We start from the raw sequence: 24,420 nt of genomic DNA on the forward strand, positions 1-24,420 counted from the left end.
GAAAAACAAATTTGGATTAAAAAAAGTGGAGATCAAAGACTTAAGCATTGGCAGAGGGATATAGTAAGCCCATGCTCGTCCCACATTTCCCTGTTCCCCCCACCATACTTTGACTGCTTGGCTCTACTCCCCCCAAAAAGAAATCAGCCTTTTTTTTTTTTTTTTTTTTGGTTCCTTTTTAAAGTGGCTTTGTGGATTGTTGTGTCTGTTTGTTTGTTCTCGCTGCTTTTTTTCAATCGTAGTGCCAACCAGCTTATTATAGGCTGCATGAACTCCAAATATCTCCAGCATGAAGGAAACTGGGTAATCAGCCCTGAATGCAATTTCCTGTGTGAGAGACGGGAGGCAGAGCTTACAGTCTGGAGATAGACTGCACAAACTTGTCCAGTTGTAACCTAACACTGCCCTGAAGAAAGAGCTGCAAAGATAAAGACGTGAAGTGTCCTCTTTATTTGAAAGTGCAGGACAGTCCTGGCAGGGACAAGGCACCAGGAAGGGCATTTTTAAGGAATATGTAAAGACAAAGGAAGAAAGAAAGACAAGTTGAAGAAATCTAGTTGAAGAGGGCTGGAGGAGTGGGGTGTTTGGAGAAGGGAGCAGCTGCAGAGACCTGAAGGAGACCTTCACATGGAGAGGACGATAGGATGACACTCCACTTGTGGGAGCTCCATTAAAGTGTAAACAAAAAAAGTGAGTTTCTCCAATGTGTCTGTGTATTCTTGGGGGAGGGAACTGGCTGATCACAGGATTCCTCAATGCAGCTGGGACTGAAATGTGTCTGGAGGGAAGCTTATGCAGAGCTAGAGTTTCTTGCAGCTGAACAATCAAGCAAACTTTTGTGCATGTGGATGCGGCAGTTGGGGAGAGGTGTCCTGCCCGGGTGAGTTAGAAATCACTTCTTGGGGTTGTGCGATTTCCTTCTTGTCTCCCCACCTAAAGTCTTCATGCTGATTCATTCCATGTGAGAGTTCCTCATGGCTGGGTTGTTTAGCAATCTTCAGTGAGCTTCTCTCTCTCACTGTCTTGCTCTGCATGTGGTGTGTCTGGCAGGTCCCAGTCAGATGTCCCAGGTGAGAAGTGATCTCTCAAGCCATTCTGACTCACTCAATGGAGACCCCGTGCCGGATCAGACACCCTTCCTGCCCACTAGCACAGGTAAGCACAAGGGGCTTTTGTCTCCCTCGCTTTAAACTTACAGGGACTTGTCTCTCTCTGGCCACTGGCAGGAGCCCTAGGCTTCCCTGTTCTTTTTATTTGTTAAGTAGAAGTCTTTGTCCAACTTTCTGGGTTATAAAGAGAATTGTAGCTCTTTGTGGCTGAGCACAACGTGAGCTAGATCCTCAGCTGGTGGAAATCAGCATGGCTCCACTGAACTTAAAATAGCTGTGCTGCTTTCCACCAGCTGCCCTGTGTGTATATCCACCACACAATGGGGATCAGAACCCCAGCTGATGAAAATCCAGGGAAGCTAATGGAGCCCCACCAGCTGGTGATCTGTGGGCGTGGGGCGGGGGATGGTGCCACTAGGACAAGAAAGTTTGTGTGAAACTTTCCCGCAAAGTTTCTGTAACTTTCCCATTTCTAATGGCACTTCACCAAGAGCCAGGATCGGTGGGAGTAAGGGCGCTGGAGACGAAAGGTGCTTGCTGAGCTGTTTTCCTGGCTTGGGAAGAGGCGAGGACGTTGGCTCTGCAGGAACCAAAAGGGTTAAAGAGCAGGCAGACGAAATGGTGCAGAGACTTATTGGCGAGGGGCTCACCTCCAGGCTTAAAGCCCACCGCTTCCTTTCCCATATTTTCTCTCTCTGTCTCTCTCTCTCCAAAGACACTATTGTGCTCTCGCACGCTGGCTGTGTGGGACGTAACCTCTCCGAAGGGGGGAAAGGGAGCTTGGGTTTCTTTCTGCTGCCTCCTGCCTGGGTTGCAGACCGTGCAGTGGGAGCCCTGATGCAGCTGCACTGGAGCTTTGGCTTCTCACAAGAACTTTTGTCTCCATTCAGTCGCCGCGTGTTCTTGGGCCTGGGCCAGCTCCTTGCGAGATGCGGCTTCCCCCCCACCCTCGCTCTGGGCCCTGATCCTATTAAATTTAATAACATCCTCTAGCCCCTGCTCCATACCCAGAGAAAGCTGTCTGCTTTATTCCTTCCCCAGATCTGGCTTCAAGCCCCACAATCGGAAGGTGGGGAGGCTCTGGGTTGCTGTATGTAGGGGGGTCCATCCGATACCCATGGACTGGCCAAAGATCAGAGAAGATCAGTGCTCCGATGGCAAACCATGGGGAGACCATCGGGCGGATCAGAGCCTGATCCTGCCACCCTTGCTCATGGCACGTGGCGCTCAGTCCCATTGACGCCTGTAAGATCGCTCAGTAAATGCTCCTCAAAAGGGGTCAGGGCTGCAGAATCAGGCCCTAAATAAGTGGGTTCCCTGGATCCCTGATTGCCTCCATCTCCTCCTCCCACCTGGAGCAAATCCAGTGAAATTCCACTACCCGTGAGAGTCCTGCTCTCTTTCCATGCATCGTGCTGTGTTAGCTGCAGTGTGCTGGCTCTGAGAGAGCCTCCTCTTGGAATGTAGCTATTGTGCGTGGGGAGGGGAATCAATTTGACCAGAAGAGGTTTCCAGGCTACTAAATGATGACTCTTCGCCAGCTGACTCTGAGCGAGGAGTTGTATACGTAATAAGCTCTCCTGTAATTTAATATTACCTGCTGTAGAACTCTAATGCTATGTGAAAGTTGTCCCGTTGTTGTTATTATGGCAACACCATAATGCCTTCATTTGCATTTGCCGTAATGAGAATGTTGATTGGGCCGGAGTCTTTGGCTTTTTCCGGGGGATGTCACGCACAGTTGGAGGACCTCCATTGTCAGCGCAATTGGCTTCCGCAGATATTTACATGGAGAAACTACACTGAAGGGCAGATTGAGAGGAATGGGTCAGAGCAGGAAACTGACAGCGAAAGGTGAAACACAGCCTATTGTGTGTGCTGTCAGAGTGAGACACAAAAGAGGCCAAATTAATTCCTGGTGTAATTCCACTGATGGACTTATCCTGCAATGTGCCAGGGCCCAGATTTCAGAGAATACATTCCCTTGTTGTGTTCCCCCAACATTTCCAACTTTTCCACTTCCTGTCCCAAACTCTTGTGTGTTGTTGCTGTTTGCTGTTCAGCGGCTGACATGTTCCACCACAGAGGTGGCTGCACCACAGGGAAGAATTCTGTGCATCAATGGCCACTGTTTTCCACCCCAGAGGTGGATTCATTTCAGTGGTGGGTGAGCAGTCCATAACAACCTCTGCAGGGCTAGGTGGGTTTTACTCGGGAAGTTAGCCCGAGCCTCCGCTGGTACCGCAACATCTACACAACTATTTTGAGCGCACTGGTGCAGTTCTGTCTACGCTCGGCAGTCTGTGATGGAGCAAGTACTTGAATCCAAGTCTGCAAAGTCCCATGCTAGCACCACTGGGTTCCATCTCTTTCACAGCCTGCTCTTGGGGCATGGGACTTTGGCCTAGATCTAGGTTGCTACATAGCAGAGGTTCGACAGGGCAAGAGTTCTCAGCTTTCAAAACACCAGAAGCTCCTACCCCTGTTTGAAAAGGCACCAAGTGCCATTGCTTACTGGGAGACGCTCACTGGTCCATGCAGAGCCAGAATTCCACCGAGAAGAGTCCATTCCTGCTCTTTGCTGAGGACTGAGCTGAGATGTTTGTTGTTTTTTATCCATCAGGGTAAGAGCAGCTGCTCCTTGCGGCCTTTCCCTTTGCAGGATTTTCATCCTTGTTTGGAGGGCACTCCAGGGATGGCATCCAGTTTGTCCACACAGTGTTATTTGCTGAAACCTTGTCTCTTGGGAAGTTTCATTTGAAGATTCTGCCTCCCTGTTCCTACACCAAGGATTTGATCATGGGGATTTGAACCCAATAACCCTTTCAAATATAATTAAGGAAGCCAAATTAACTTGGTGAGATTGAGTTGATAAAATAGGTGGGGAAACTGAGGTGCACGGAGGCTCAAGGCGAGCGAACCTGTGGCAGAGCTGGGGACAGAATCCAGGTCTCCCCACTCTTAGTCTCATTCCTGACTATGGAGCCGTGCGGTTTCTACCTTGTGAAAAATGACGTGACCTGGATATTTCTTCTGGGATCTCTGTCCCCTCTCTTAGTAGCCATCTCTGAAGATGGATCCCAGGTTATCACAACCTTCTTCTCCCCGCAGGGAGGGCCGCCCAGAGGAGGGGGCAAGTGGGGCAATTTGCCCCAGACCGAGCCCGGGCCGAGAATCCCTTTCCTGGCTAGAGGCGCCTTTTTAATTTTTACTCACCCGGCGGCGGTCCGGGTCTTCGGCGACATTTCGGCAGCGGGGGGCCCTTCAGTGCTGCCGAAGACACGGAGCGAGTGAAGGACCCGCCGCCACCGCAGACTCGGAGCGCCGCCCTGTGAGTACAAGCGCCGCAGCGGGTGGTGCCTTTTTTTATGTCCGCTCCCCCGCTTTGCCCCAGGCCCCCTGAATCCTCTGGGCGGCCCTGCCCTTTGAATTACCAGGGGACAGCGCTAGAGAAAGATGAGAATCCGCTGGTTTCATGTCCAGCAGTGAATGAGTGAGCACAGGCGGCCCATAGTCAGATGCCACCTTCATATGGCAGCATGTTGGCTCTTATGGGCCAGTCTTTCTATGACCTTACTTTAGCCTGAATACCCTATAGACTTTTCTCTTTCTCCATCACTTCCCTAGAGCTGGTTGGAAAATATCAGTTATTTTCTCATGTGGCATTTAGGGGCAAAGAAAATCTGGGCCTTTTGGTTTTTGAAGAGAATTTAAAAAAAAAATCTATTGTTTCACCAAAAAAAATCTCCAGTTTCTGATTTATCATTTCCCTCCCCCTTTTCCAGAACAGAACAAATGGAGGGGACAGCTGGCACAACGTTTGGGAGGGGCTGAAGAAAAAATGAAAAATGTAAAGAAGAAACGAATATTTGGGACAGTTTTTTTGGGGGTGGTGGAAGCCATTTTCCGTCAAAAAAATTGGTTTTGATGGGAAAATTTGGACAAGTTCTACACTCCTCCTCTCTCTCTTTCCCCTGCCCTCTTTCTCCTGGGTACACACACAACTTTTCCTCCCCTCTCTGGCCACTCCACCCGCAGCGTAAGCATCTCACACCCAGTGAGCTCAACTCTGCCCCTGTCAGAGGCTGCCGGTGACTCCCCAGCACAACTGGGAACAGGCCTTGGCCGACGGTACTTCGTTTCTGGGCTCCCCGTTGACATCCACTCCCCAGCTTGGCTACAGTAGCCAGCAATTCTGCGGCTTCCTCAGTCTGAGCAGGGGAAAGGGGAGTGTACTTAACATGCGAGCACACACACACACAGTGGTTTTTTTGACCATTCACAATGAGTTTGCCCTGAGGTATAACACGGGGCTGAAAGCAGTTCTGTCTCGAGGCCCCAGCCCAGCCCCGCTGTACCGCAGGCCCAGCCCCTGTGACAGGCCCAGACAATGCCTCTTTCACAGAGGGCGCAGCAGAAGCCTCCCTCGGAGCTCAGCTTCTCTGGAAATGGGAGCTCTGCTGAGCTGGGTTTGTTGGGGCGCAAACCACAGGCCGCCCTGCCCAGTCCATTGTCCTGCCCGTGCCGCAATCAAGATCAATGGAGGAGGCGCTGGGACTGGAGGCCTTGTCCACATGGGAGAGTTTTTCCAGTATACGTTTTTCCACTACAGCTCCACTGGTGTAATTATGCCAAAAGAGTGCATCCACCGCTTTGTTTACGCCAGCTTAAATCTCTTCTCTTATGAATCATGCAGCTCTGTGCTTTTTCAAAATAACTGCACTCTTGGCACATCTCCCTTGGTGCCCTATTCCACCACTACATTCTCTGCCTCCTGGGATTTTTCTCATGTTGCACGGTCAGATACCTTCGGGAACCTGCTGGCATCCTGGGACTTGGGGACAAACTATCAAACTCCCATGATTCCTTTCCAGAATCATTTGGTTTTAGCAAGCCAGCACCACTTCCAAACTGCTGTCAGGCCGTATGGGGAAAGCCCGGCTGCTTGGCACAATCCTGACAGTCAGGGATACAAACAGGGTACCCCAGAGGTATTGGCAGTCGAGAATGAGACCTCAGAAATGTTTGCTGTGGGGCATCATATGGGGGAAGCTTATGTACAGCCGCTGGCTTGCATGTGTGAAGGACTGTGCGTTCCTGAGTGGTCAGTCTGATAGCTTGTCGGTTCTGTCCCCCTGGTTGATCTGTGGACTCGGTGCCCCTCCCTCACCTGAGGGGCGGGGACTTCCGTTGTTTTGGTGGGCTCTGTCCACCTACCCAGACCTGAGACGGGCTGACAACTTGTCCTCCCTGCCAAATTCATACTTAGGACTCATCTACCTGCAGAGTTGCACCAGTTTAACGCCAGGTGCAGCTTGAAAGCGATTTAAGTTCTGTCTACACGGCAGTTGGCGGTGTAATTTCCAGCTCGGGTGGATATATTCGTGCCCTCTCGGCTCGAGCTCGCGTGCTAAAACTAGCAGCTGCACAGGTGGCAGGACAGCTAGCCACCCCAAGTACATCCCAGTCTGAAAGCTTAGGCATGTCTTCGCACGGCTGGCCCATCGCACGGCCCATGCAGCCACGACGACACTGCTATTGTGTACTAGCATGATCCAAGCTAGCACTGGGATAGACTCATGGATTCCAAGACCAGAAGGGGCAATTATGATCATCTTGTCTACCCTCCTGTATAACACAGGCCAGAGGACTTCCCCAAAATATTTCTTAGAGCAGAGTTTTTAGAAAAACAGCCAGTCTTGTCTTGATTTAGAAATTGCCAGTGATGGAGAATCCACCACAACACTTGGTAAATTGTTCCAGTGGTTAATTACTCTAACCATTAGACATTTACGCCTTATTTTCAGTCTGCATTTGTCTAGCTTCAACTTCCAGCCATTGGATTGTGTTAGACCTTTCTCTGCTAGACTGAAGAGCCTATAATTAAATCTGCGTTTCCTGTGTAGATACTTACCGACTGTAATCAAGTCACCCCTTAACCTTCTCTTTGTTAAGCCAAATAGATTGAGCTCTTTCAGTCTATCAGGCAGGTTTTCTAATCCTTTAATCAATCCTTGTGGCTGTTCTCCGACCCCTTTCCAATTTATCAACCTCCGTCTTGAAATGTAAGCACCAGAACTGGACACAATATTCCAGTGGCGGTTGCACCAGTGCCAAATACAGAGGTCAAATAACCTCTGTACTCCTACTTGATTCCCATTGATACAGCCCAAGATCACATTAGCTCTTTTGGCCACAGTGTCACACTGGCAGCTGATTATCCACCCCACCCCACCCCACCCCCAAATCTTTTTCAGAGCCTCTGCTTCCCAGGAGAGAGTCCCCTATTGTGTAAGGATGGCCTACATTCTTTGTTCCTAGATGTACACCTTTACATTTAGCTGTATTCAAATGCATATTGTTGGCATGTGCCCAATTTGCCGAACCATCCAGATCGCTCTGAATCAATGACCTGGTCTCTTCATCATTTACCACTCCCCCAGTTTTTGTTTCATGTGCAAACTTTATCAGTGATGATCTGATGTTTTCTTCCAGGTCATTGATAAAAATGTTAAATAGCGCAGGGCCAAGAACTGGTCCCAGCAGGACCCACCTGGAAACACATCTGCTTGATGATGATTCGCCACTTACAGTTCCATTTTGAGACCTATCAGTTAGCCAGTTTTTATTCCATTTAATGTGTGACACGTTAATTATATATCACTCTAGTTTTTTAATCAAAACGTTGTTCAATACCAAGTGACCTCCAGTTCCAGTATAGACCTACCCTTAATTAAACTGGTGCAAACCCATGTATGGATGCTCTTATTTTGATTTAGTTTAAATTGCTTATGTTGGAAGATTATGTAGGATAGTATATAAGGAGTGAAACTAGAGAAGGAGGGCCAGATTTCAGGCAGGACCTAGTTTTGTGTGACACTCGGAGTTTAGGAATGCAAACCAGTGGCCAGTCCTCTCAGTATGTAACGTTGGCCTCTCTGCATGCACAATGCAGGGCCGCCCGGGGGGGGGCAAGTGGGGCAATTTGCCCCGGGGCCCCGGCCCCCACGAGAATATAGTATTCTATCGTATTGCAACTTTTTTTTTATGGAAGGAGCCCCCAAAATTGCTTTCCCCCAGGCCCCCTGAATCCTCTGGGCGGCCCTGGCACAATGAAGATCTCTTTCTACAACTCTGCCTGCCTGCCATGTCATTTATTGCACAGTTCAGGAACAGGTTTAAACTAAGTGAAAATAAATCTTTTTTAAACTGAATTAAGAGAGCCCACACAAGAGCTGGCACCAGTTTAAGTAACTTGATTGCAAAATGTGTGTGTAAACAGCCTCTCAAAAAAAAAATTAGAAACAACCAACCAGTTTTTTTTCATTTTGCCCCCCAAAAAAACAATAAAAAGCTTTCTGCGCCAAACACCTGACATCTATATTTTGCTTCTCCAAGTTTCATTGCAATTAGTGAAACTGCTGTATTTGTTTAAAATTTAAAAAAAAAAAAAAAAAAAAAAAAAAGGATTCTTTCTGGCATTTTCAAAGATTCCAGTTTCAAAACAAAACAATCCCTCAACTGGGTTCTGCTGTTTGCCACTAGAGTGCTGTGTTCTTCCTCTAGCTTCTAATTAAATTTCCTTTGAAATCGCCTGCCGAGATTCTGAGAGTTGCAGAAACCAGATAATGCCCCTTTTTCTTTTTCTGGAGTTTTTCATATTTTCCCAGAAGTGTAACAAGATGTGCATGGCAGTTGTGATCTCTCCATCTGTGTCCCCATAGCCTGATCCCTCCTTGGGGGATTTTGTGTCAGGGCCTGCGTTCAACATGGGCCCTACGTACGGGACATCGTTCATTTCTTTCGCCTGCTTTGTGCTTGGGCTGTCTTCTCCTTGGCTTCTCAACACCAGGCTGCATGGGAGGGTAATGGAGATGCCATGACCAAACATGGTCTTCTGGTTAAAGCACTACTGTGCGACTCGGTAGCTCTTGATTCAGTAGCTCACTTTGCCACATGGTGCCCCATGGCAAGTCACAGCAGTCAATGTTTTCCAAAAGTGGCTAGTCTTTTGGGGTGCCTCCATTTCTGGGGGACCCTATTTGGAGACATCTTAAAGGGGCCTGATTCCCAACAGAGCTGAGCACCCGGTCTCTGAAAATCATGCCCCTTTAAAGGTTGAAACCCAAAATCATTCATCATTTTGCAAAGCCTTGGCCTAATTTTGTGTGTGTATGTGTGTGTGTGAGAGAGAGAGAGGGAGAGAGTTCCCCGTCTCTAAAATGGGGGTGACAATACTCCCTTTTTCTCACCTTTTGCCTTTCTTATCTATTTAGATTGTGAGCGTTTTGGGGTGGAGACTTTCCCTTACGTGTAGTCTACGCAGCAAAAACAAACCAACAAACAAAAGCAGGGCAGTGCAGATGTTCGCCAGGGCCCTGAAACCCAGTGACAGGAAAGGTCTCGGAGCCCAGGTTCCAGCCTGAGCCCAAATGTCTACCCTGCTATTTTTGGCCCTGCAGTGCAAGCCCCATGAGCCTGAGTCAATTGACCTGGACTCTGAGACTCGCTGCTGTGGGGTTGGTTTTTTGTGCAGTATAGATGTAACCTATGAATACAGACAGCACCTAGCACAGTGGGGCCTTGTTCTTGGTTGGGGTAGGTCCAATACAAAGAAGAAGAAGAAAAGGAGAAACGCCCTGTCTCTCATCCTCCCCAAACCTTTGCTGAGGTTCTGAAATGTTCTGATACTTGTCAGTGTTTGTGGCTTTTTATTGTCACTTCTGATTTCCAGCTAGGTCTTGTGAAAGTCCTGAACCCAAGCCTTGAACCCAGGCTTCAAACTTGCAGAGCTCATGGCTAGTCAGATCTGTGGTTTGTTTCAATTCAGAGAGCTAGGGCCAGATCCTCAGCGGGTGGAAACCATCATAGCGCCACTGACTTGAACAGAGCTGTACTGATAGATGCCAGCTAAGGCTCTGGATGATAAATGAATCCAGAAGTAGGTGCAGGTTCCAAACACCTTGAAGTTCAAACCCTGCATTTCAGCTCAGGCTCATCTCAGGCGACAGGAAATATGCGTGCCCAAAAGAACATGCGCGAAGCTTTACCAGGGATGTTTCCAGCCAGCAGCAGAGAAATCTGGTGAGAACTAAGCTTCTCTCATCCCTACAAGGAAGGGAGAGATAAAGGGGCCTCTGCTTGACCTTTGGCCAGTGCTTTGTAGGTTTCTTTTCATCCCCCAAACTCTGCATAAGGCACCTTAACACCCATATCATTTTGGAATTTTTATTGCCCTCTCTACCCAGGTATACATTCTGTCTTGTACATTCCAGGTTTGGCTGTAATGTCTCCTTCCCTGGATAAGGAGGCTGAAGATTAAAGAGAACGCAGTATCAGTAGAGGTCACGGGCTGCAGCGTCTGATGTAGGACAATAGCCTCTTGTGCTGAGCTTTGGAATTTTGTACCCTGGGATGTAAGCACCAAATTGACCACTGTTTACTGTTGGTTTTGCTGATGGGCACCCCCCCCCCTTTTTTTTAATGGAGATATCCTATCTCCTAGAACTGGAAGGGACCTTGAAAAATCATTGAGTCCAGCCCCCTGCCTTCACTAGCAGGACCAAGTACTGATTTTGCCCCAGATCCCTAAGTGGCCCCCTTAAGGATTGAACTCACAACCCTGCGTTTAGCAGGCCAATGCTCAAACCACTGAGCTATCCTTCCCCCCATTCTGTTTCAGCTGCAGGATAAATAATCTGATTGAAAGAGGAATGCAGAGGCCGGGACTGGGTAGAGTAGGGAATTATCAATGGGAGCTGGAAATTCTCACCTCTTGGGCTAACTCTAGCCCTGCTTGGGAATGACAGAAAGATGGTATCGAATGACGACTGTTTGGTGTTCTCTATGTATGGCAGGTCTCGGTTCCTAGTGGGCCGGGGTCCTCGTCATGAAATAGCCATCCCAAGTGGCACTGACAGGCATTGCTGGAGACTGAACTGCTCTTTCCTCACTATATGTGGCCGCTCCAGGTCAGGACTCAGGCACGTTGGCAGGGTGGGGAAATCTGGCCCTGTTGCTGTACCTGTTTTGTGGATAAACAGATGACTTCAGGCTGCACAGCCGTCACTCCAGCCTGTCTCGCAACCGGTGTCAATTCTGATGCACCAAGCAGGAATGTGTTTACCCAGTTTGGCAACTTTCAATTCCCTGGCTAAGAACCCAGGTGCAACACGTTCTCAGGAGCAGATGCAAATTTGCACGGAAAGCAAGTTGGACGATTTAAGGTCTCCATGAGAAATGACTTGCTCCACCCAAATGGCCTAATCATTGGACTGCTTTGCAGTCATTAGACCAACAGCTATGTAATCTGTGGCCCATATAGGGTGACCAGATGTCCCGATTTTATAGGGACAGTCCCGATTTTTGGGTCTTTTTCTTATATAGGCTCCTATTACCCCCCACCCCCTGCCTCGATTTTTCACATTTGCTGTCTGGTCACCCTAAGGCAGGGGTCAGCAACCTTTCAGAAGTGTTGTGCCGAGTCTTCATTTATTCACTCTAATTTAAGGTTTCATGTGCCAGTAATACATTTTAACATTTTCAGAAGGTCTTTCTATAAGTCTATAATAGATAACTAAACTATTGTTGTATGTAAAGTAAATAAGGGTTTTAAAATGTTTAAGAAGCTTCATTTAAAATTAAATTAAAATGCAGAGCCCCCCGGACCGGTGGCCAGGACCCGGGCAGTGTGAGTGCCACTGAAAATCAGCCCGCGTGCCGCCTTCGGCACACATGCCATAGGTTGCCTACCCCTGCACTAGACCCATAAAGCTTTGTGCTGCCTTTTTAAAAGGAGTTTATTCCCATATCACCCTGACCCAGTTGAGGTAAGTGTTATGATCCCAGGCCCAGATTGGTCTGTCTGTACTCAGTACCACCCCAGAAATTCTGGATTCTCCTCCCTGTTCTAGAAGGGGTGTGTTGTCTACTGGTTAGAGCAGAGGGGGAGCTGAGATTAAGGACTGCAAAATTCTGTTTTCTTAGCTCTGCCGCTATGTTGCCTTGGATGGACACCTCTCTGGCTCCCCCTCCCCCCCCACACACACACACAGTAAAGTGGGAGTAGTAATAACTTTCTGTTTCACAGGCTTGTTGAGATGAGATTGTATGAATGTAAAGTGCACTGCGACCAGGTTCTGTAAAGTTGGACCCTTGTACAAAACCCTAAGATGGCTAGCTAGAACTTAGAATGAAAGGTGCTCTATAGGTGCAAATTATTGTTCTTGTTAATAATGATGTGCATCAGCTCACATTTATCTATTCTTCAACTAACTTTTTCTAAGAACTCTTAGGTTAGAAGGGCACAATTTTCCCTGGCAGAACCTATGCTAGTTTGACCCTGTAAGGGTATATAATTACTGTACCCAGCATGTCCTTAACTAGGCTCTCCATAATTTTCCCTGGCATTGTGGTATGGTTCATTGGGCTGTAGTTCCCACAATCTCCTTGGATTTGCTAGGCACCGTATTATCAGCTTTCCAAGCTTCAAGAATAATTGCTGTTTTTAAAGCTATGTTAAATGCCTCAGGGTCTGATCCAGCAGCCTTCACTCATGCAAAACTCCCAGTGAAGTCAAGGAGGAGTTTGCCTCTGTATGGAAGAATAGGAAGAGGCCAATATGGCTCTGTCAGGAGCTCTTCAATGACCTAAAAATCAAAAAGGAATTCTGTAAAAAGGGGAAACATGAATGAATTGCGACAGAGGAGTACAAAAGAATAGCACGCGTATGTAGGGACAAAATCAGAAAGTGTAAGGAACAAAATGAGTTACACCTAGCAAGCAATAAGACGACGTTCTTTAAATACATTAGGACCAAGAGAAAGATGAAAGAAAGTGCAGGTCCTCTTCTTAGCAGGGAAGGAGAGCTAATAACGGATGACATAAAGAAGGCTGAGAGGTTTAATGCCTATTTAGCGTCATTATTCACTAATAAAAGCTCAAGGTGACCAGATACTCAACATAATTAATATTAACAAAAAGGGGGGAAGATATGCAAGCCAGAACAGGTTCAAGAATGTTTAGATAAATTAGATGTATTCAATAGGGCAGAGCCTGATGAAATTCATACTAAGGTTCTTAAGGTACTAACTGAAGCAATCTCAAAACCATTGGAGAACTCATGGAGGACGTGTGAGGTCCCCGAGGACTGGAGAAGGGCAAATATTGTACCTGCCTTTAAAAGGGTGAACAAAGAGGACCAAGGGAATTATAGACCAGTCGGCCTAACTTCAATATCTGGAAAGATACTGGAATAAATTATTAAGCAATCAGTTTGTAAGTGCCTAGACGATAATAGGGTTATAAAGAGTAGTCAGCATGGATTTGTCAAGAACAAATCATGCCAAACCAACCTAATTTCCTTCTTTGATAAGGTTACTGGCCTCATGGATGGGGGGAAGTAGTTGACATGATACATCTTGATTTTAGTAAGGCTTATGCCACAGTCCCACATGACATTCTCATAAGCAAATTAGGGAAATGTGGTCTAGATGAAATCACTCTAAGGTGGGTGCAACTGGTTGAAAGACCATACTCACAGAGGAGTTGTCAGTGGTTTGCTCTCAAACTGGGAGGCGGTATCTAGTGGGGTACCGGAGGGGTCAGTCCTGGGTCCAATACTATTCAATATTTTCATGAATGACTTGGATAATGGTCCAGAGAGTGTGCTTATAAAATGTGTAGATGGTACCGAGCTGGGAGGGGTTGCAAGCACTTTGGAGCACCGGATTAGAATTCAAAATGACCTTGGCAAATTGGTCTGAAATCAACAAGGTGAAATTCAGTAAAAACAAGTGCAAAGTACTTCATTTAGAAAGGAAAAATCCAATGCACAACTACAAAATGAAGTATAACTGGCTAGGGGGTAGTACTGCTGAAAAGGATCTGGGGGTGATAGTGGATCACAAATTGAATGTGAGTCAACAATTTGAGGCCGCTCAAAAAAAGGCTAATATCGTTCTAGGGTGTATTAACAGGAATGTTGTATGTAAGACCTGGGAGGTAATTGTCCCGCTCTACCTAGCACTGGGGAGGCCTCAGCTGGAGTACTGTGTCCAATTCTGGGTGCCACCACTTTGGGAAAGATGTGGATAAACTGGAGAGAGTTCAGAGGAGAGCAACACACATGATCAAAGGTTTAGAAAACCCGACCTGCGAGGAAAGGTTAAAAAAACTGGGCATGTTTAATCTTGAGAAAAGAAGCCTGAGAGGGAATCTAATAACCGTCTTCCGATACATTAAGGGCTGCTCTACAGGGGACGGTGATCAATTGTTCTCCTTGTCCACTGAAGATAGGACAAGAAGTAATGGACTTAATCTGCAGCAAGGGAGATTCAGGTTAGATATGAGGAAAAACTTTCTAACTATAAGGATAGATAAGCTCTGGAACAGGCTTCCAAGGGAGGTTGTGGAATCCTTTTCATGGGAGGTTTTTAAGAACAAATTGGACAAACCCATGTCAGGGATGGCCTAGATTTATTTGGACCTGCCTCCGTGCAGGGGACTGGACTTGATGTTCTCTTGAGGTCCCTTCCAGCCCTACATTTCTGTAATTCTATGATCTTGGGTCCCTTGGTTTTATCACAACCCTCAGTCTTGCTGACACATGTATTGATCCAGAAAAGCCCTTAGGGACTATTCACATGCTGGACGTGTGCACAAATGTTTTGCTGAATCGGGCCCTTACTGCATTTCAGTATCTCAAGATGTTCTGTAACCTCCTCCATGGAGAACCCCTCTCTCTTTTCTGTTTAGATTGTATGCTCGGCAGGGCTGGGACTGTTTCTTTGTGCATATACAGCAGATAGCTTGTTGAAGTCTCTAAGCATTGCTCTAATACAAATAAATAGTAATAAGGCTGCATTCTGATCTCCTGTAAGAAATATCCTTTGAATAGGAATTTCCCCGTGACCTTCCACAGTAAAAGATTCAGCTAACTTCTCTGCTACTACATCATCCTCTCTAATTCCCCACCAAACCTTCTCCCCTTGGGGGCCCGGGTCTCCAGTCATGAACAGGCAGCTTTACTGCTTCAAATGTACATTGGGAAATGATTATTTTTGTTCGTTTCTGGCTCGCTGTTCATCACATGGAGACTTAGTCTCGCATCTATGGCTGTCTTCATTGCAAATGAAGGTGTGTGTTTACCTCAAGAACAGTGCGGGGGGGAGAAGCTTGATCTCAGCTAGCAAAATCAAGAGAAAAACTGCCTGTGCCTTGTTACCACTAGGATTTTGCATTACGATAGCTCTCTCCATGTAAAGACACACTTCGTTTCTGAAGTGAAGACGTAGCCACTTGCAGTGGTGTAAATCAGGAGGAATTGCACTGAAGTCAATAGGGTTTTAGCTGTTGTAGGTAGCAGAAGAATTAAGTGTCTCATACAGGAGTTTATTTCCAGTTTTAACCTTTCTTGAAATATGTTGTATTGTGTTGTTCAAACAGCTGGTGTTTTAGCTATGTGCATTTCCATTTTGCCGTGCTGGTTTTACTGTCCTCCTCTTTAATTTGAGGCGGGAGGTCTGCTCCGAGGCACACAAACTTTCTCTCCCACTAATACCGGGGCCTCTCCGTGCTGAGACTTCTGCCGTGTCCTGAACTGTGAGCGTTTCCTTGGTAAAAGGGTTTCCTTGTACCGTGCTGGGAGTGGGACATGGTTTGGGCCAAGTCATCTGAATGGTTTAACCTTGATTGTTGTTTGTTCAGTGCCTAGAGGCTGCTACTCAGCTCAGGACTCCATGGCTGCTCTGCATATAGCCAGTGAGAGACCTTCCCTGTGCCAGAGGTGGGATTTTCAAGGAGCCAAAGGGAGGAAGGTGGCCAGATTCTATTTTATACTCCGTGGGGGTTGAATGCCTTAGCGTGCCCTTGAGAAGCCCAGCCTCAATCCACAAGCCAGACAAAGGGGGGGAGAGAGGTTGTTTTAATACCCCATCTCATGGATTACAAAATTGTCCACGACAGGAGTTCTTGCAGTGATTCTGAAGCAGCTGGCACAGGCCATTATCAGAGAGGGGCCTGTGTGCTGACCGGCTTGGCTGTCCCTATGCCTTTATGTCTCTACCCACCAGAACACTATAAATAACAAATAATAATAACCCTGGTGTGGAGTTGGCGAGTTATTTGTGGTTTTGCTAAGGAAGTAACTTTTCATAGAAACAAACATTGGTGACCAAACGCCTCGTGGTCCAGCAGCGAAAATGTTTTATACACCATCACCCAAGCGTGCCGAGAGACACTAGGGCAAACGCCGCCAGGGTAAGCAGCCAAGGTATGGAAATCGGTGAAAGCAAAGCTGTGTTTGATGTGTCAGGAGCTCACTGATTAGCTTGTGCTCTGCTGTGGTTTTCTGGGCATTTCTCTTCCCCGCTCCCCCTCCTTTCTCTGAATATCTTTGAATCTGAAACGCTTTAGTGCATTAATTTCAGACTGAATGTAAATAAGCCATTTGGATTTCTCCCAGTCGAGCAAACTTTCAAAACAGAGTTTTGTTTCTCTCTCTCTCTCTTTCTCTCTCTCTCTCTCTCTCTCCTTCTCCAATCTGGCATATGGGATTGGAGGATTTTTCTCGCACTCCCTCCACCATATTCTAAATCGCTTAATCACATTCTAAAATAGTCATTTGGGGGCGGGTCAGTAAACCACCTGGATGGACGAGGCAGTATATGTGGGAAAACCAAGAGAGATCACTCATTCATTTTATCTGCAAAAAAACAGATTAGAAAGCTCCCAAACGGTATATTGTTGCACAGTAGCATGTTGATAATGGCAAGCGCCTCAGTAGAGTATATCTTTGTTTATCTCTCCATCCGCCATCATCTTTCCTCTCCCTAGTCATCCCTGGGAGATTAAAGGGAAGAGAAAGATGAAGACAAAAATGGCAAGAGAATCCATGCCTTCATGCATATGAAAAGGGGACTCTAGCCAACACGCTAGATACAGATGCTCTTCAAGTTTGGAAGGGCATAAGTCTGGATCCAACCATGGTGACTACCCCTCCTTGTCCTCTTTGGAATGGGTCAAACCAATATTCTAGGTCCAAATACCCCAAGTTTTGCAAAAAGAAGAGGTTTGCTTCGGACCTTGGCAATTGAAATACATCTCTAACTTCAGGGCACAAGGCAACCTCTAGCTCAGAGAATTAGGGAGAAACTTTCCCTCTTTTATTTTATATAGTTTCTTGTACCGCCCTCATCACCAAAGCCTGAGCGCATTCCAGTAACATATAAACAGACATAACTAGCCTCTGACATGTCAGGAAGTTATTCCTGAATTGTCCACTAGGCGATTTCTTGCCCCTTCCTCTGTAGAAGGTGGTACCGCTAGCCATTAGAGATGGGACATTGGTCTAGCTCCACCGCGGCTCTGGTCTAGTACGGTCGTTCCTATGTTGTATTTAAGACATGCTTGGGACAACTAAGTATTTAGCGATGGGAAGACCTCTAAAGGTTCAGCTAAGTACCCACAAGTTTGAGTACTCCAGGATTATGTATATGTAGACCATTCCTGACAAACACCTGTCAGGGATGGTCTAGGTATACTTGTTCCTGCCTCAGAGTGAGGGGATGGATTAGATGACCTCTTGAGGTTTCTTCTAGCTTATGCATTTCTGCGATTCCTCTGACCCTTAGCCAAACCTCTTAGAGCTTTTCAATTGGGATGTTGGCACAAGAGTCTTTCTTGGACACTTCCTCTATTGTGGTCCACAAGAACAAAAGAAAACGAAGAGGAATCTAAGAAAGTGTGCCAGTCATCCTCGTGATCCTTTACTTGTATTAAATCTGAGGTCATTCTAACTTCCCTCTGAAGTCAGAGCAAGGATTAACCTGGGTTAGCTGAACTTGTGCTGACTACAGCTTGTTCCTTGTTTACACTCGAAGCTAAACTGAGTTCCATCCTGGTTCAGCTAAACGGACTACTGACCCACCAATTGCTGGCAGGGTGCAATTTCCAGTGGTTTGCAAAAGAATTTTATGATATGTTGACTAGATCATGATAGCTAAACATAATCTAACTCCCCCACACACACACCCTACACACCTTTTTATCCTACTCAAGACCAGGCCCAAAGGTTGGCCCATAAATTTCATAGCTCCAGTGGGAATGTAGTACCACAATAAATCCACAATAAATCCATCCAATGAATGGAATGCCCTTCTACTTGTAACAGGTGTCATTTTTGCACACCTTATATTGAATGAATGGTACAAGGTGCCCAATGAAATAGGTGAAGATACATGGTTGACACATTACTCAGTGTCACCAAAACTTCCTGCAAATCTTGCAATATTTGGCATGGGTTTGTTCTTAAAGTCTCAGCTTCTGGAGTCTAATGATGTCATGAACATTTCAGCTTTCCTTTTTTCTTAAGTAAGTTTCTAGTCCTTGTGGTTGAAGGGAAAAATCCTGAATATGGGATCCAAGTGCATCCTACAGGCTCAGAAACCAGAAGGCAAATGAAAAGAACATTTTTTTTTTTTAAATAATCTCACATTCTTTAAGCCAATCTCATGATTGATTGAGGCCTGACTCATGACTTTTGAATGCTTATTGCATCCTATTGTCTCTGTGCTTATAAACAAAAATGTTTTCCTATGCCCAGTTGGCATTCATTTTTTCCCCTCCAACATATTTTAAAAATATTATGCAGAAGTTATGTTGTTTGCATCGTTAATGATGCACCACAGCTCCATTTTGTTATCTAAGCAGGACTCAGGCATGTACTTGTAAAAGGGAAGGGGAAATCTATTAAACTGCATGAAACCAGTTGCCAGCGTGCTATCCTGGTTAAGCAATGGACTCTCTGGTCTTGGGCCCGATTGAGGCGCAGACTGTATCAGCGTTCGTATAAAAGTGTAATTGGGGAAGATGCAGAAATGGCATTTTAGTCAGCAGAGTAACCTGGTGATTAGAGCAAGGGGCTGGACCTCAGGACTCTTGAGTTCTATGCTCTGCCTCAGTTTCCCCACTTGTAAAATGAGGATAATAGTTATCCTATTGGGTGCTGAGGCTTGAATGAAAGGTGATCTCAAGATGCCCCATGTGGTAAAGGGAGGCTGGTGGGATGCAGCAGCTATATGGCATATACGTATCAGTATGCAACTAGGAAATGAGAAAGGTTAGGATCAGGCAATCTCCAATCCCAAAATGTCTGACGTTTTGTTAGCACTTAATCCATCAACCCCTAGTTGTTAGCATCTAGTCAGTGTCTGCTCACAGCTGTTTGCCGGGGGTCAGGGATGACTCTGGATTCTGCTGTAGGGGCTCAGCAGCTTCCCAGGGAGATCACTCGGAACCCCAGAAGATTTCAGGGCAGCCTAAGTCTGGTGGCTGCCTCTAGTGCCGTGAGCAGCTCTCTCCCTGGAGGTCAATGGAATGTCAGGCTTTGCATGAGAGGAAAACAACCGATTCCTGACCAGGGGGTGTTGGGTGAAGGATAACATGGCTCTGTCGCTGACCTGCTGAGTGATCTTGGGCAAGTCCCTCTCTGTGCCTCAGTTTCCCTTCCCAGCCTTTGTCTGTTGTGTCAGGGTGGGATTTTTAAAGACATTAAGGCTCCTAACTCCCATTGATTTCAGTGGGAGTTCAGTGCCTAAATACTTTCAGAAAATCTGGCCCGAAGCCCTTTGGGGCAGGGATGGTCTCTCACCATGTGTACGTTCAGCTCTCAGCACACTGGGGCCCTGAGGTGCTGCCAATAATAGAAATAATTACAAAAGTGAAGAGGTAAACCTGCCTGGATTTCAGGGGTAGTTGAGGGTTGCTCAACACCTTGCAGTATCAGTCTCCCCAGGTGTGTTGTGCAAAGGATTATCGAGCAGATCAGAGTCCCCAGGGCTGAGCAAGGATAGGTGGAAGCCACTGGCTCACAAACACTGTGTGGGACAGCAAGTGCTGCAAACATGTCTTTAGCGCCTTGTCTTCTTAGAGCATCTGATCCAGACAGACCTCCGCTGGGCACCAGACCCATAGCTTTGCAGATCATACTCTATTGGGCGCCTTGTTATGCCAAGTATCTCTTTCAATGATGCAATTACACTCTTCAGAGCAAGAAGTATGCGAGTTCTATTTAGCGTTATACCTGATGTCACTGAAATAATATCTAACACGTGGCTACTTCCTCCCAGAAGGCGTATAACTCCTGGGGTACCTTGCCAAGGGATGATTAGGAGCCAGGACTCCTGGGTTCTACTCCCAACTCTGCTGATGGTTCGCCATGCAAATGTAAGGAAGTTACGTCATCTCTCTGTGCCCACCTGTAAAATGGGGATAATAATTACCTGCCCGTCTGTTTCACAAGGCTTGTTTCTAAAGCACTTTGAGATCCTGAGATGAAAGCTACTGTATGAGTGTAGGGTGTTTCGTTAATAGTATTGTTTTCCCCTGGGCCTGACTGGGTCTGGAAAGCTCCCAGCAGGGAAGAAGATGCATCAAAGCAGGGGTTGATCTGCCTTTTTACAGGGTCCCTCGAGCCTGTTTGAAGCGTGAGCATGTCTGGGCAGTCTCCCTGACACCACCACAAGGAAATCTGTCTGAGCTCTAGCCAGCAAAGGTGCCCACGCCCATGGGGCACTGAGCTGTTAACAATGAGACACACGTGTTGACTCCACAACATGCCAATCACAGAACCACAGAGAGTAGGAGCAACTCCTGCCACTGGGTCTCAGTGCCAGGAGAGGTGTTGGGGCTGCTTCGGCAGCTCACGTGCTCTGCAGAACACTTGTGAAGCGCATCGCGGCAGCTCTCACGTGTGGGTACGCGGCTGAAGAGATGCCAGGGAGTGAGTCAGTGTGTCTCACACAGGGGAGAACCAACTTGTCCAAATTCTCTCCTGCTCTATATTTCTGCCGTTTGTTCCAGTGGAAATGAATCTAATTGCCACTTTCCTCCCTCCATCTCTCTGTTTGTATAGGAGACCTTGCGTTCGGTGTAATTAACCACGTATGAACAGCGTGCAGCCCAGCCAGCTATCTGTTTGTCTATCAGTATTACTTGTATTGCATTAGCGTCGACAGCCTCCGTTGCACTGGGCACTGCAGACACATCATGAGAGACCCTCCCTGCCTCAAAGAGCTTATATTCTAAACGGACAAAAGGGGCGTTACAATCCCTGTTTTATATTTGAGGCACAGTGACTTGCCGTGTTACAAAGCTGGGGATTGAATCCAGATCTCCCAAGTCCTTGTTCGGGGTCTTAACTACAAAGCCATCCTTTCTCTCATCTTCTGGTAGCCCCCAATTATCTGGAAGTCTAATTTTTCAGATGTTGGGTCCCATCCTTTAGTCACTTGCATTGGGGTAAACCAGGAATGACTTTACTGAAGTCGGTGAAGTTACAGGGGGGGAAACCTGTGTATGTGACCATCAAGCCCCTGATAATATATTACATTGTAGGCTTTTCTGAGTAGGCAATCATGTCTTTTCTAATTATTGAAGTGTTATGTCTATTTAGGGCGCCCTATCAAAGTGTGTGAATAATTATCTCTGGGCCAGATCCAGCTGGCCGATAGCACTAATGTATGACAGTGTAATTCCATTCGTATCAGTTCTGGGTTTACACAAATGCAGTGGAGAACCTTATGATCACATGGCCTGAAAGGTAACCTCAGGATCACGTGTGACAAAGGGCTTGAACCAAAGCTCACTCAAGTCAATGGAATTTTTGCCATTGGCTTTAGATCAGGCCTATAGGGGCAAACTTTGCATGTCCTACTCAGGCCAAACTTCCATTATTGAGCATGATCGCGACCAGCCAGATGACTGCAGCATTTAGCTCTGTGTGCACTCTATTTACACCCAGGTATGCACCTCTTCTCCCATGGCTTGGGTTTTCAAGGAAGCATTAGAACATTTCCTCCCCTTTGCCCTGCTTTGAGGGGTTCACATACTTCTACTTCCTGCCCCGGCTCACTCTGAGTGTTGGACCCAAATTCTCAATGCAAACCTTTCCTGAAGCTGCTGAATTTCTCCTGGTTTCACATTAAAACCAGGCAAAATCACATGCCTGTGGGAAAGTCCTGTAGAATGGAAGAGGGCTGAAACCAACAGGGTTCTACAGAAATTACTCTAACAGCCTCAAAGATTTCATAGCGAATGAAGGTGGGGGGGAATTCTCTGCTGGATTCTACAGGGTAGTTTGAAAAACCTCTAGAAAGATCACTGTTTTCTATTAAATTCTATCGGACTGTCCCATAAAGGGATTTAATCTTGATGTTCGTGTGAAACCATAAACCAGTCCAGATTTGCTGGTACGTAGAAAACAGCTGGGAAGCAAAGTCTCCGGCACGCACACTCCACCACCAAGCATTGGAGGTGCTAGTTAAATTCTGGGGCTTACATCCCTCTGAAATTAAAAGTAGGGCTTAGCTAGGCTGAAAGGCTCAAGGATCCTCAGCTGTATTTTTCAGTCAGGTGAGCATCATGCATGTTTTTGCCTTTCCTACCAAAAGCTTACGTGCCTCTGTTGACTGTCTGTCTAGGTGCTTATATTGCCCCCATCCATCTCCGAGCACCTCACCATCCTGAATGGATTTTATCCACTCAACAGCCCTGTGAGGTGGGGAAGGGTTATCCCCATTCTACCGATGGGGAGCTGAGTTAACCATGCAGGAAGACTGTAGCAGATTTGACTGGGAGTCAAATCGAGGTCTTTCAAGCACCGAGCTCATGCCCTATCCACTGGGCAATCTTCGCCACTCTCTTTGTTGGATAGCTTTGTGTGTACGAGGTCGCTCTCTTCCCTTGCTTTTCTCTCCATCAGCCTCTCGGAATCTGGTCTAGAGTCCTCTAGAGTCAGTGCAAAGAGTCCCGCTGACCCCAGTGGACTTTGGATCAGGCCCTCCTCCCTCATGTCATTATGGCTACTATAATTATATGTGTGAGGTCTGCCTCCCTTCCTCCCCGTCTGCCTCCTGCCCTGTCTGCCTGCATGAAGGATCTCTTGTTATCTTGAGTATAATGAGGGGTCCAAGGCCTGCCGCTCTCTCCCCGCCCTCTGCCCCTGCCCGGCTGTGTGTAGGACCTCTTGCTATAGTCAGTGTAATTATGGGTGCTTGGTCTAGCTTTATCCTCCTAAGGTATAATTTAGCTTTATATAAAGTGTGGTTCCGCCCCGATGCTGCTGCACCTCCAGCCCCTGTTGTGTAAACGGTTGCTATTCTGAGAGATAAGGGAGCATGGGGGAGGGTTGGAGGTGGATAGGCCAACTGGGAGGCCAGTGGAAGAAAGTGAGGGGGGACTCGGCAGAAAGGGGCCGTCTCTTCACGTTCGCAGGATCTCCAGCGGCCTTGTCTGCACGAGAGGAATGACCCGTGTCTAACATCACGCGATCCCTCTAACATGCCCTGCATACAGACACCAAAGCCGTCTCGGGTGCTGCAAGCCGTGCCTGGCTGCTGTAGGATTCCCGCCCACCCCCAGGGCTAACCAGGACTGAGGCTGAACGGTGTCCGCTCCATCGTGTTTTGGCCCGTGCGGCTGGAAATCCGTGTCGCGTCACAACAGCAGAGCCGAATGAAGTCCTTGTCGGGCTGTCCCACAGTGCCGCTCTGGCCATCAAGCTAACCCACCAGTCGCTCATGTGCTTCATTCACAATGGGCCCCAGACAGGTGGTGGGGATGAGGCTGCACAGGGCCTGGATTTGGGGGGGGTCCGTCTGTCAACTCCATTGCATACCTACCGACACCCCTGCCTGATCTTGTTCCCCCATCTGGACAGAGGGACTTGGAGGCCTGCCTCACTAAGGCTATACCTTCCACCAAGTGCTGAGGGCTGCATGTCCGGTTTGCCCATCTCCTGTGGGCCAGCCCCTTTGACAGAGACCTGCCAGACAAAAACCAAGCCAAGGGAATCTCAGGAGCCTGGCAATCCAGAGGATTCTGGCTGAAGCTGGGATATGTGACAACCAGCTGCTCAGTCTGTGTGGGTGCGAAGGAGCTGTACCTTTCCAGCAGGCTTCGGGAGCAGATGGCGTGTGCCTGATGGCCTCCTCCTCTTTCTCACTGGTCTCGCTGTGCTACTGTTCAGTTGCGGTAACAGCTCTCCCACGTTTCTCATGCAGCAGCGTCTCGTGGGTGCCAGCTGGGACTGCGGCAGCATGGGCTGCCTATCACTCAGTGCCCTCTTCCTCCCATCTGGGATCGCCCTGGTGAGATCCTCCTCAGAGCAGTGCCCTTCTAATGCCCACTACGGTTCCTGGGCCCGTCTTCGCGGAAGTGCCCAAAGCCCATGCCGGCGAAGACTCCCACAGCATGGGATTTTTTATTCACCCTGTGATAGGATGCTGCTGTGAGAAAGCAATGCAGTCTGCTG

The 24,420-nt window shown here is 47.4% G+C and overlaps 1 protein-coding gene across 1 annotated transcript in view; it reads left to right on the forward strand.

Moving 5' to 3' along the window:
- Positions 1-610: 610 nt before the first annotated feature.
- MDFI (MyoD family inhibitor) overlaps positions 611-24,420 on the forward strand; it is a 40,307-nt gene continuing 16,497 nt past the window's right edge. Inside the window, exons 1-2 of the mRNA XM_065404367.1 lie at positions 611-690; positions 1,051-1,155. Coding sequence (XP_065260439.1) covers positions 1,062-1,155 — 94 coding nt within the window. The 5' untranslated portion in view covers positions 611-690; positions 1,051-1,061. The remainder of the gene's footprint in view (positions 691-1,050; positions 1,156-24,420) is intronic.

Source organism: Emys orbicularis, chromosome 4 (assembly GCF_028017835.1).
Source record: "Emys orbicularis isolate rEmyOrb1 chromosome 4, rEmyOrb1.hap1, whole genome shotgun sequence".
Classification (NCBI taxonomy): Eukaryota; Metazoa; Chordata; order Testudines; family Emydidae; genus Emys; species Emys orbicularis.